Raw genomic sequence first — 13133 nt, 5'->3', positions numbered from 1 at the left:
TCTTTCTAAATGAGTTTAAAAATGTTTTTTATTTATTTATTTATTTATTTATTTATTTATTTATTTATCTATTTACATTATGGCAAAATAAACAGTCTATCAGTTCGGCGTTTGGTTCTTAAATTCTCTGGCATGCAAAGTAAATTAAATTAAATTGAGATCTGTATTAATTTTGCAGTGATGAAAAGGGCTGACTAGTGAGCAGCATATTGCATTATTAATTTAAAAAAAAGAAAAAATTATGCTTTGTAAATGAAATAATCATTACAAAATGTAATTCTATGATAAGAATGTGGGTTTGAATTAAAACGATTGTCAGCATGATGCAAAAGTCAATCACGCTTTCTCCAAAATACAAATACATGAAACGAAAATATATGCCTTTCAAATCCTGCTTCGTTTCCGTTCAGCACACTTTGGAGAGCGTGGGAGTGTTATGTTTGTTATGTCCATTCAACCAGATGAGCGCGCACGGTCACGCGCAGGAAACTCGGTCAAAGTCTCTCCCCTCTCGCGTGCACGCGCACACCCTGCAAACTTCACGAACTCACTTGTCATGGTTGCAGAGGAGGGACTAAATTACACCAGTGCGCGTGTATGTGCGCATCCGTGTGCGTGGGTAATTCGCAGCAGATGACCACTTGAGGGGATGGAGGTTTACTGGGCATGTGAGCGTTTCTGCAGACTGCTTACATGAATTTGCGCGACACGCTGCGGAGTGATGGAGCCTTTCGCCGGATTTGTGGAGTAGTCTCATTGTCAGGCAGCAAGTGGAACATGGCGCACGAGTGCGGATGCGATTGCGCCTGATAAAGCGGACGCGAATGCCGCACCAGTGCCACCAGCGCCGTGGGGATGGATACCGACTATTTCCTGGGAGGGATCTGCGTGGTTCTGCTGTGCCTCCGCGGTTTCGCCTCCCCGGGAGTTTGTCCCGACCGCTGTGACTGCCAACAACCGCAGCGTCTCATGTGCGCCAACCGGGGTTTGCGCTTTGTGCCCCTTCAAAGCGGCGAGCAGGAGGAGGTGCTGGACTTTAGTCTTGGGGGCAACTTTATCGGAAATATCTCTGCAGTCGACCTCGGAAGGTTCACCGGTTTAGTGCGGTTGGATTTACAGTACAATCAAATCCAAAACATTCATCCTAAAGCATTTGAGAAACTGTATAATTTGGAAGAGCTCTACATGGGGCATAATCGTTTATCTGACATTCAAAGTGGGACTTTGCAACCCTTGAAGAAATTAACAGTCCTTTATGGGAATAATAATGACATCATTGAAATGACACCGGGGCTTTTTGACGGTTTGGAGCATCTTGTTAAATTGCGTCTGGATGGCAATAAAATTCAAAGCTTGCAGGATTCACTTTTCAAAGATTTGGACAATCTGCGCTATCTTCATCTGGAGTCCAATCAGCTGCGTCACATTCACAGAAATGCCTTTTTCAAACTTCCCAATCTGCACTTCCTCAATTTGGCTCACAATAAACTGCCAGCGCTGCGTGGCGCTCTCACCTTCTCCCATCTCACGGCCTTGACAACTTTGCTGCTGTCTGACAATGAAATCCAACACGTCGGGAATAAAGTTTTCCACCATCTAAAGAAGCTGTCCAAATTATCTCTCAGTCATAACAGGATTTCTCATCTCCACAGGGGGACTCTGCTCGGGTTATCAAACCTCAAAGAGTTCCTGATTGATGGCAATGAGATGGAGAACATCCCAGCTGGGTTTCTGGATGCTCTGGAGCTTGTGGAACATCTGGACTTTAGTCACAACCGGATCTCAAATGTTGACTCTTTAGCATTTATTCACCTTCCACAACTCAAGGTTCTGAATCTTCGGAATAACGTGCTAACAAGCCTACCCGGTGACATTTTCAAGCTAAATAACTTTCTTGAAAGCCTCGACCTCCATGGCAACAACTGGACCTGCGATTGTCGCCTGGAAGCGCTGAAACGATGGATGTCCGCAGCACGTTCGCAGGGTAAATTATTTGAGGTGTTGATACAGTGTCATCACCCGGCAACCCTGAGAGGCGCCTCCTTGGACCGTGTGAACAGTTCCCAGTTACAGTCTGGCGGCAACTGGAGCGATTTGTGCGGGAGCCATGCAGGACCCGAGGACAACCAGGGAGGGAGGATGGAGGGTGAAGTTTGGCTGGAAGAAAGAGGAAGAGAGGATCCAAAGCAACAAAAGCAGGATAAGACAACACGAGGGAAGGAAGAGGCGGGGATTCAAGGAGACCAAGGGGGGACGGAGGTGCCAGGAATGGTTCATTCAAAGAACTCGCATGGAGCCAAGTCGCCAACAGACATACTACGAAAAAGTGCCAAAGTCCGCGGGAAACTTTCCAGAACCAAACTTGAAATGCCCGCACCGAGTCGAGCGGTATCCCATGCGAGCGCTTCCACTACTCTCATCCCATTTGTAGAAATGTTTGATCTTCTGCGGATGGACCACCAAGAGGTTCAACCGATCGTCACCGATCCATGTGCGTTCAACCGCCATTTCATTACCAATGTGTCAGTGGACCAGGTCACGAGCAGTACCGTCACGGTCTATTGGGCCACACCAGGACTGCGTCCCGTCCTGGATGAGGTGAACTACCGGATTATGTTCGACCAGTTTGGGACATCCGATCGGTTTCCACGTTATGTTTACACCCCTGGCTCAGCCCGGTCGGTGACCCTGCGAGAGCTCCGCCCGGATGTTACCTACATGGTGTGCGTGGAGGGCGTGGTTGTTGGTTCCGTGTGTCAAGTGGCGCCCCGCGACCATTGCTCGGGTCTGGTCACCCTTCCCGACGACTCGGTCTCGACGGCGAACCTGCAACTGGTGACAGTGCTGACGCTGGCCGGGAACGCTGCGCTGCTTCTCGTTCTGGGATTGGTCTGGCTGGGCCGGAGCCTCAAGAAGAAGTTGCAGAGGAGGAAGTCGGCGGTTCACGTGCGCCACATGTACTCCACCAGAAGACCTTTTCGGGCCAATGTAGCAAACACCTCCGCGGCCGCCGATTTTACTAGCTACCAAAGCAGTCGCCCGGCCCGACTTGTAGCGCCAGAACTTGGAGACCTCATTGAGTTCCCTTGTGACCGCTTTCAGGATACCGGTTCCTCTCGCAGAGATATTGACCTGCCCAGATTCTCCGACTAGGGTTGTAAAAATTCTTTTCTTCTTTAAGCTTCAAGACAATCTCCATAGAAAGTTCATATTTTTTTTAAAAACCCTCTACTGTGAATTCGGAGATTTGTTTCATGTGAATAGAATTCCAAAATAATGGCTAGCTCATCTGCAAACATTTAGTGAACGAAATTTCAGCTAGATGAGTGCGCGTGCATTTTTCAGTGGGGCATACAGTGGACACATCCACATTGTTTGAGAGCAGAGGCAAGGGCTTGATTTTTTTTATATGATTTTAATGCCTCTCATATGTGCTTGACATTTTTCTCTTCTTCTTCGTCGCAGGCATAAAGTCATTGAAAATCACGGCTCATTTTAAGTGAAATTGGATCATTTGCCGCGACGCACCTGATGACCTAATGTACAGCTTAGTCATCAGGGCCTTTTTGAGAGCCCAGAGGAAGACAAAATCCTCCACACACACATCCTCTTCTTGCCTCGTGCCTTTCATTTCCTCCCACCTGCAAGTTTTTTTTTTTTTTACGCTTTTGTTGTGAACTTTTTGAACGCCAGTGTGCGAGCATGAATGATAAATCGCCGATTTCAACTGTGGTGCTAGTTTTGACTTTTAATGACATCCTCATGTCAATTTGTACAGTTTCATATTTTTTATAATATTTCATACTTTTTTTTATACTGTTTTTGTCATCTGGGGTGTATCAATGCTGAAATAAAACTTGACTTGATTATGAAGCACAATTCAAAATGATTGTTGTTTGTTTTATTTTCTCAACATGCTGTTAATTAAGATGTTTAATCATATTATATTAAATGTAAATAGGTTTGACAATTTCAAGTGATTTCATAAAAATGAAGACTAAAAACACTTGCAGCATATTCGTTTCACAGGCCCCTCCACTAACTAACAAATCAGCCACTAGAGGGCGCTCTCAACCATTCTCAAGTCCTGATATCAAGCATCCTAAAAATGCTCAAGAATTACGAAACAAAGCAGAATAAGGTTATCTTTTATTATTAATAATATAGATGTACAGTCACCATCTTTACAGTACAAAAAGAGAAACTCAAGTGCAAATTAAATTATGCTAAGAGGAATTCAGCTTTAGAGAGCAGGTTATTTCAAAAGTGCCTGGAAGGAAATATTGCATCATTAAATGGCTTCCAACACAACGTATTGATTTGAAACGATGATGCAATGACACTTGTATCTAAAAAAGGTGTTTTTACTATTAATTGTAGAAAAATATATCGTCATCCTTTTTTTTCAAGAAGCTGCCCCTGCTTTGAGGAGAAGGCAAAAGGTGCACATTTGCATATGCTCTATTAAATAGGAGCTTAAAGTATTTATATTTAAAAAAAAAATTAGTGCAAGATACAAGAGCAAGGCCAAATGAAATGAGCGTCCCTAAGTTAGCGGCCAACAATGCTGCAACCATTTTAAAAGCTTTTATAGAAGGCGTTTTATGCACCATTTGAAATGGACAGAGCTAATGACGTTAACACTGAAAAAAAAAAAATAGTCCAGTCCGATCTCTAGCGTCCAGGCTTGTGGTCGTGCTGCGTGATGCCTCTCACCGAGGACGTGGTGATGCTGTTGTGTTGGATGGCCTGCCGATGACACGCAGAATCTACAGGGGTGGGACTTCCTCCCGGGCTCACCCCTGCAGCTGGACACAGAGACAGCTGTCAATCAAAGTCACTTGATCCTTCGCTGGTTGTCCTGCGTACTCTTGGCCGTGCTCCTGTGTGATGCATGCGGAATGATTTAACTTTTTTTTTTCACTTCTGTATCATCTTTTTAGTGAAGAAGGCCAACACTGGCGCTCGACAGTGCGATCAGGCCACGTTACTCACTGTGGTACCCCTGTGCTTCTCTCTGTCGGGCTGTCACAGGACAGTCCTTGTGGGTGAGCAGAATCTGCTTCAGTTGACCAACCTCCGACCGCAATGACGTCACCTCATTCTGGGTGGGAATAAAATGCATCTTTGAATTATAAACATGTCAACAAGATGGTTTGAAACCAGTGTGTGGCACCTGCAGCTGAAGGTTTGTGTGAGTCAGCTCCTCAGCTTTCTTCTCCAGAGACGACACCCACAATTTCCTCTTCTGCCTGCAGCGGGTGGCAGCCGCTCGATTGCGTTCCAGGAACTTTTGCCTGCGCTCGTCGGGGTCCTGCTCGGTGGTCCTCCTCCTCCGGCTGCAGCTTCCGCCTGCATGCAGTGCATGCTGGGAATGCGGCGATTGACAGGGGTGCATTTGCTGCGGAACCGGCGATACCTTTGGACGCATCGTGACATTTAAATGCTGAGAGATGACATCAAGAAGCGGATTGGTGATGAAGAGGCTTCATACCTGTGCAGGGACAGACAATGGGGGTGCGGGAGGTGACCCCTGGGGGATGTGTGTTGGGGGTGATTGGTGAGCTGGTGTGTTTCTTGATGGGTGAGAGTGATTGTGGGGGCTTCCGAGATGCTGCGGATGGGTTGGATGGCATCGCTGTTGGTAGCTGAGGGGCGGGGCAGTCAGCTGAGGATGATGAGGATGGTGATGGGGGTGATGGGGGTGTTGTAGAGGAGGAGCTTGGTGACGCTGTGACATTATCTCCATCATTGCAGCTGTGGGATTGTTTACTGGGCCCATTACCGGGTGCTGGTGTTGGTAGGGATGCCCCATCATCTGCTTGGACCTCTAAACGGAATGGAAATTACTTCAGTCAGATAAAATGTTGACATGACGTTCGATTTTAGAGCTCGACTGATTAACTCATTCACTACCAGCCGAGTAAAAAAAAAAAAAAAGATCTTTGACGTGTTTATCCGTCAATGGTAGAAAATGAGGAAATAAGCCAGCTGATAGTAACCATTTTAAAATTCGTCAAAATCCTTCTATTTTGTTTTTACACATGAACAGATTAAATTTATTTCTACAATTATTTTGGTCATTATATGTTTTTTAATTAATTGGCCAATTATCGACGTAGGCCTAAAAAAAAAAAATCCAGACCGGTCTGCCCCTACTCATACTTTCAAAATGTCGTGAACAGTCGAACATGTGCACTTAAAATTCTAGAGAGGTCAAATCAAGGTCACCTGTAAAGGTCATTTTGCATTTTAGGTCAATGTGGAAATTTTAAACAAAAGCCTTTTTGTGAGCTGTGTAAATCAAATTCCTTTTCCGTGCAGTTCTTGTTCTCACTTTGTGAAAAACTGAAAAATCTGAAGCCCACGGGTTGGAAACTTGTTGGAAGTAGACACAAGGAAGGAATCTGCCCTCATTTGCTACCATGTGTGAAACCATGACATCATTAAAACAATAAGATTCTTCCTTCAAAGAAAATCAAACAATCCCCCATTTTGAAGTCAAACAGTTGAAAAGTGTTAATAATTTCATAACATCATTACATAAAAACACTTTCCACCCATGTGGTGGTAGCGGGGAGCTTGACGACACCCCCAACTGAATTTGAAACCCAACCGAGCATCTCAAGCGAAACGAAACAGACCAGAAGTGAGCAGATTATTTTTTTAATAAATGCTTGATTCGCACTTTCACTCTTGCATAGTTGACCAAATCGACGGCCCTGGCTAACTCAAACCTCATTTCACCTTTCACTTGCACTTGACAAAGGAGAGAACGAGTCCAAGAGAGCTCCGGCGAGAGAGAGCGAGCGGGAGAGAAAGGGGGGAGGGATCATGTTTGCAGCATGACATCACCCCCCCCCCTTCTCCCCTCCATGGCAATATTGCTATCTGCTCCAAGTTACACAATATTTCTTTAAGAGACTGACTCCCCCCCCCCCCCCCTCCTCTTCCACTTCAACCATCCAGAGACAGGGGGGGGGGGGGGGGGAGCACATTTAACGGCTGCCAAGGATGAGATCACTCAGCTGTCTGTGCCAGCTTTACCAGACCCACACACACACACACACACACACACGGAGGGAACAGGACGGGGCACGAGTATTTCAGCTCTGTTTACTACATAGAAACACTCTGACAGTGGGGCCTGTGATTACATCATGGATCTTCTTGGCCTAGATGACACATGCCGTTGATATTTCTGACTGAGGGCATCAGTCAATGAAGACACACGAAGCACTTTAACTTTTACTGTACCATCAAGGTATTTGCATAGACTTTCTCTGAACTTTGCAAAATGATAACAGGATCAAGCAAAACTGGTCTGGTAATTTGTGTATAGTAACTGTGTCAATATTACCACAGTGTCTTTGAGACTTCATTTCACCAAAAATGTCTAATTGAATTTATATTAATTGTTTTAAGTAGATATTACGTTGTCCATATTGTGGAAAACTAATATAAATACAAGCAGACAATGTATATGCAAAAAAACTGCTTTGACAGGATGGACATTTTTTGGCTAAGGTTCGCTTTTAATAATCACATGGTGGACTTTCACTAAGCAATGTGATTAAGTTAGCAAGATGACCGTGTACTAGCAAATATACTGCAAGGAACCACTTTAAATCGTTGCCTTTTAGCATGTGTGGTAGAGAGCAAAAAAATAAAATGACTAGAACAAGAATCTGATTCTATAATCTTGAACATAGCCAAAGCCAAAGGGTGTGAACACTTGTGCAACCACATTATTTATTATTTATTTTTACTTTTTGAAAATCACGATTGAGTACTATGGATTATTAAATGGTATATTTTTTATTATCTTGGTTTTATTTGTGTATTACACAAACCTGGAAGGGTTTTCAACAGGGGTGTGTAAACTTTTTATATCCACTATGGGCATTTTTCACTTTAACCTCTGTCACCACCTTGAACTTGTATGTTGTATAATTTCACATCAATGGGCTTCTCTTTTTATGCGAGACAGGTTGCAAGAAAGCTTTAAATGAACTGAAAAAGAATATGTCGTGATTTGAAGTATTTTATACTTATTTTGCTCCACCAGCGAAAAACTTTTACAGGACCTGATGTTCTTAGCAGAGTAGGAGGGAGTGATCTGCATACACAGGAAGAAAATATTTCCTTTATAGCAGACTGGTCAGTACCTGAGGCGAAGAACAGGACGGGTTGTTTATGGGACCTGGTAGAGCCATTATACAAGGCATCTGCTTCTCCATCTGAAGAATAAATAAACCACGCAAAAATCAACATTTATTTTTACTGGAGATTAAAAATAAAAAATAAAAAAATCCCCGCAAGGTCACATCCATCTGTTTGTTTGATACTTTTTATAATTCATCCTCAAGAGAGAAGTGATTTTTTTTTTTTCTGTCAGTCGTGAATACGTCAACCACAAGGACATTTGGACCACTTTGACCAATCTACCTGCGTCTTATAAATCATTCGGATTAGAATAAAGCGACTCGCGTGTAGGTCGGAGACGGAGCACGCAGCCCAGTCGCCTGTACTTACGGACATGTGCTGAGCAGATGCCCCTTGCATGGCGGGGTCGGGCAGGGTGCCAGGCAGCGAGGCTGGCAGCGGTTGACGGTGTCTGTTGCGTATGTGGAGGAGGGAGGAGGGGTGTCCGGGAACAGGCCTGTTGTCAGCCAGAGAGAAGGAGAGAGGACGAATGAGGTGGGGGGGCGGTTCATGCCAGGGATAACGTTTCACTAATGCGGCTTAGAGACAGAGGTGCAAATTGACATTTATATCCCGGTTTTAATAGCAGACGGAGCGGAGATCAAATTGGGACAGATAAACAGATGACATGTACTGTACTTAACAGTCAGAGGTGACAAAAGAACTCGCACTCGGTTGTGCTTAAGCAGGAGTGTGTTTAGGGCTAAAAAAATAAACGACTGAGGGCGGGAAGACAGCTAAGGAGGAAAAGGAGAAGCGGAGGAATCACAGCGGGGGACGGTTCCATGTGCTGACCGAACCACACTGGCCGTCAGCCAGCGTGACAGCGTGGGCCTCCACGGCCGTGCTGAGGTCATCGCCGATGATGTCATGACTGAATCGGAGGCATGTGGACCGTTTAGCTTTACAGCAAAGTGCAGACGGTCCAAAAGCAGCATTTCTTGATGTAACCACAACAGTTTCTACCGGGCCTTGAGGCGGACGGCCAGAGGGGGCCTGGTTGCTATGGAAACTGAAGGCAAACAACGGGGGGAAACATTGAGATACTTGATCCATGGTTGATTTAGCAACACTTTGGTGGACACGCTGTCTGGACGCAGCTGCTAACCTATCTACTATGCAGAAAGTCATATCACACGATCTGTCATTTCTTGGACATATCAAGTTTTTCTTAGAACTTTGTCAGTCTTACATCTTATATTATGATCATATATCATGAAATGGAAAAATATGAAATAAATTGGATCCTAATACCCCCTCCCTCATTTTTCTAACACAGTGACTCTAACAGTGTCTGAACTGAGCATTATTTTATATTGTTGGTCATTAAACCGCGCAGGTGTACCTAATGTTCTGGCCTGGAAGTGTTTTTGCCGCAGATTTTCCAATCCCGGGACTATTAGAGGATTATCTAATCCTATGTCTGTTGAACTGCGTAATAACAGTCTCGGGGAGTAATCAAAGCAGATTACTCACCATCCGGATCTTCATAAACATTGGGTGCAAAGGGGGGGGGGGGTGTTTTTAGTAATGAGTAGCTTTCCTCCTATTTTTATTCTCACTTTTGAGTGAAACGATGAAGATGGTTACCAATTATGCTTACCCTGAGTGTGTGAGCGTGGATGGAGCATGGCTGTTGGCTGATCCAGACATGGAGGAGGATACGGCTTGCTGGGTAGCCAGGCTGCAACTCGGCCCAATGATTGGGCCGTGGGCCTCGGGGTGCTGCAGGGAATGGGCGTGGGGATGGTGCAACGGCGGCTGCTGCTGCTGCGGGTGCTGGAGCTGCGCTTTGAGTTGCTGCTGATTCATACAAGAAGGCCCATTATGGGAAGCCGTCTGCGGGAAGAGTGGCAAAACAGCTGGATTCATTTTCAGAAGTGGGGAGACTGTCTTGAGAGTCATTTTAACCAGGCTAATGCCACACACTGGGGGTGGGAAAAGTGTGGCCCGGGAGCCACATATGGCCTGCTCTGTTCGAGGCCTGGAATGTTTGTTGCGTCACAATGAAATCAAGCCGTACTGCAAATGGCGAAAATATGAGTAATTGATCAAAAGAGTTTAATGCCAAAAAAGGCAGCAAAGAACTACTTTTGTCTGAATCACTGATGTCAAACTCAAGGACTCGGGGTAAAAATCAGGCCCAGTACATCTTTTTACGTGGCCCACAAAAGCAAATAAGTGATTTGTTCTTTTCATTTTTTTAAATTTGTTTATTTATTTAAATTATGACTGCTTCATTGAATAGTGTAACTAATGAAATAATAAAAAATAGTTACTGTGTAGCAAAACAGTACCTGTTTGCTCTCCTCTTCCTCTTGCTCCTGCAGAAACTCCTCCTCTATCTCTTTGAACAGACCAACTTCTTCACAGTTCTGCAAAAACCGAGTGGGAGTCGGCGTCTGGTCTAGAAGGGGGTCACATATACAACGCCAAGGGAGATGTCAAAAAAGGGGGTTCGGGCTATCATGCGGCTAATTTTTAAAAGCGTAGAATGTATCTCGTTGAAAGCACTTGTCAATGCTCATGTCCTAAAGCATCGAATGATTTTGTGATGAGGCAGATCTGATGCAGCAATTTCGAGGCAGCTCTGTGTAACAGAAGCTTCTCTTTGTCTTTCACGATAACATCGGTCTGTCTCTCTGAGTCGTCTAAACATGCAAGGGTCGAGGGTCAGCTATTGAGGAAAGATTTCATGCACGATACTTGAAAGGAACAGGAACACACAGGAGCACACATGGGGAGTTTGGAGAGCTTTTAAATCACGCTGATGTACAGACACAGCCGTTTCCATGGTTACGGCCATGTCACATTACAGTTAGTCTAACAAATGGTATGATAATGATGACACATGCTTTCTTTTCTCATTTATCATCTCAGTGGAACTGAGGCTTGAACTGACTAGTGTTTTTAATTTAAAGTGTTTTTTTTTGTTTATAGATGACATTTGCTATAATCTGATGGAGGATAGTGTGAATGCTGTAGCACAAAAAAGAAAATAGAGCCTGCACTGATCTTATCGGATTTTATACTGTATTATGTGCTGTGACACTGTCTTAAGCGGCCCCTTGCCAAAAAGGGGAAAACAAACTCCCTCACCGGTAAAACTTGCATCCGTCTTGGTGGAGGAGAACCTGAGGGTCATCTCATGTTTGTGTCTGTGAATGATTAGATGCTCCTCAAACTGGAAGCGCTGCGGGATGAAAATGATATCAACAGATGTGTACAGATGCATTACGCCAGGGATGGCGTTGCTCAATATGAGCAATACATGGATACATTTTCTGCACTGCTTGAGCCAGTCAATCGCAGGACACATAAAGTGGATTTTTTTTTTGGTGAAAAAGTCTACACACCCTTGTTGAAAGGACCGTATTTATTATATAATAAAAATATATATATGAAGATAAATCATTCCAAAAATTTAGAAAGAAATATCTAAGGTGGTTGCATAAGTGTGCACACCCCCTTATATCTGCAGATGTGGCCATGTTCAAATTACCCAATCACATTCAAACTCATGTCAAGTGGGAATTCGCACACACCTGCTACCGAATTTGATGAAAAACTGCATTGCATCGTACTGTATATGTTAGTTCTCCCGTTTATGTGTTATAATTCAGAGCGGGTGTCTCTGATGAAATGTATGATGCAAGCATTGAAAAAAAAAAAAGGTTAACAGACCTGAGAGCAGCCAGGGGCCTCGCACACATAGGGCCTGTCCTGTTTGTCATTCATGTCATATGCAGGCCTACACAAAGAGAGAATGAGGACAGCATGTTTAGCAGCAGGATAATCACACTGTATGCGAGGGACTATCTTACTCATCTTTCAGTTACTGAGCGCTGATGTCATGCAGGAGGCATCTCCTGGCCTATATTTCCAAGAGACGAATCCCGCAACCTCAGATAGCGTGTTACATTTCCTATTATGTGTTTACGCAGAGAAATGAGGTGTTCTGTGCTAGATGCCGGAACATTATCTTGAAGGAAATGATCCCTTTGCTGCGAGTCGAAGCCAACACTATCTTTGATTATATTGTATGTGTAGTAATCTGTTGATTTTTAAAAGCATCTATTACAAGAGACCGCTGGGCTGGCATGCGATTTTATCATGCGGCATACAATTTTATCACCCAATCATCAGTGCATGGTAATGTAGTGGGATAAAAAGGACACATGCTTGGCGTGCTTTGCATCAAAATCAAGTCATCGTAGGATATAAATATCAGCACAAATAGAATGCTCGGGGCATGCTAACGCAGGCTTGACCCCAGCAGCTCTTCGACAGAGCTATTAAGCCGGTGATGTGATTATGACTTTTGAGGTGTCAATGCTGCTGGCCTTGCATTTTCCACAGTAGGCCACGCTCTGGGCCGCCATTTGTGACGTTTGGGTTAGTTCAGGTCAGTTCTTCATCTGTCAATGAGACAAGAGAGACAAGGGGGGCAAGGGGGGGGGGGCTTGGAGGGGCTACATGGTGTAGATTGACATAAAGGTGATCGAAGTAGTGGACTTGAAATGGCAGTGAGGTAAAGAGAGAGGCAGGGGGAGGAATGAGGGCAGGAGATGGCAGCAAAAGGGAGGGCTGCACCGGCCTACTCCTGACAGGTTTGAACCTGCTTCAGCCCCCATTTTCCAACCCCTGGCAAGTAGAGGTGACTTCATAGGTGTGTACGTGCGTGTGTGTGAGCAAGTGTATGCGTGTCAGATAGATAGATAGATAGATAGATAGATAGATAGATAGATAGATAGATAGATAGATAGATAGATAGATAGATAGATAGATAGATAGATAGATAGATAGATAGATAGATAGATAGATAGATAGATAGATAGATAGATAGATAGATAGATAGTTTTTTTGTACAGTGTACAGTTCATGCCTCTCTGGGATTTTTGAACAGTGCTTGGAAAACAATCCGAGTC

The 13133-nt window shown here is 44.3% G+C and overlaps 2 protein-coding genes across 3 annotated transcripts; one reads left to right on the top strand and one right to left on the bottom strand.

Annotated features, from left to right (window-relative positions):
- The first annotated feature begins 588 nt into the window (after positions 1-588).
- tril (TLR4 interactor with leucine-rich repeats) lies at positions 589-3211 on the top strand. The gene has a single exon (XM_088319158.1). It carries the CDS (start codon positions 856-858, stop codon positions 3151-3153), a length of 2298 nt encoding a protein of 765 aa, XP_088175284.1. The 5' UTR covers positions 589-855; the 3' UTR covers positions 3154-3211.
- Positions 3212-4137: 926 nt separating this feature from the next.
- LOC148321402 (cyclic AMP-responsive element-binding protein 5-like) lies at positions 4138-11972 on the bottom strand. Of its 2 annotated transcripts, none has more exons than XM_088319214.1 (10): positions 11890-11972; positions 11305-11398; positions 10503-10612; positions 9809-10044; positions 8536-8662; positions 8169-8240; positions 5495-5830; positions 5177-5419; positions 4996-5104; positions 4138-4883 (listed from the first exon to the last, which is right to left on the bottom strand). In XM_088319214.1, exons 1-10 carry the CDS (start codon positions 11941-11943, stop codon positions 4828-4830), a joined length of 1437 nt encoding a protein of 478 aa, XP_088175340.1. In that variant the 5' UTR covers positions 11944-11972; the 3' UTR covers positions 4138-4827. The 2 variants fall into 2 exon arrangements, with proteins under 2 accessions (XP_088175340.1, XP_088175339.1); XM_088319213.1 differs by having other exon boundaries at positions 4138-4808.
- Positions 11973-13133: the final 1161 nt, after the last annotated feature.

The sequence above is a fragment of the Idiotropiscis lumnitzeri genome, chromosome 16 (genome assembly GCF_059441095.1).
Source record: "Idiotropiscis lumnitzeri isolate Australia: NSW breed Sydney's pygmy pipehorse chromosome 16, RoL_Ilum_1.0, whole genome shotgun sequence".
NCBI lineage: Eukaryota > Metazoa > Chordata > Actinopteri > Syngnathiformes > Syngnathidae > Idiotropiscis > Idiotropiscis lumnitzeri.
This window is presented reverse-complemented; position numbering and strand designations above follow the sequence as displayed.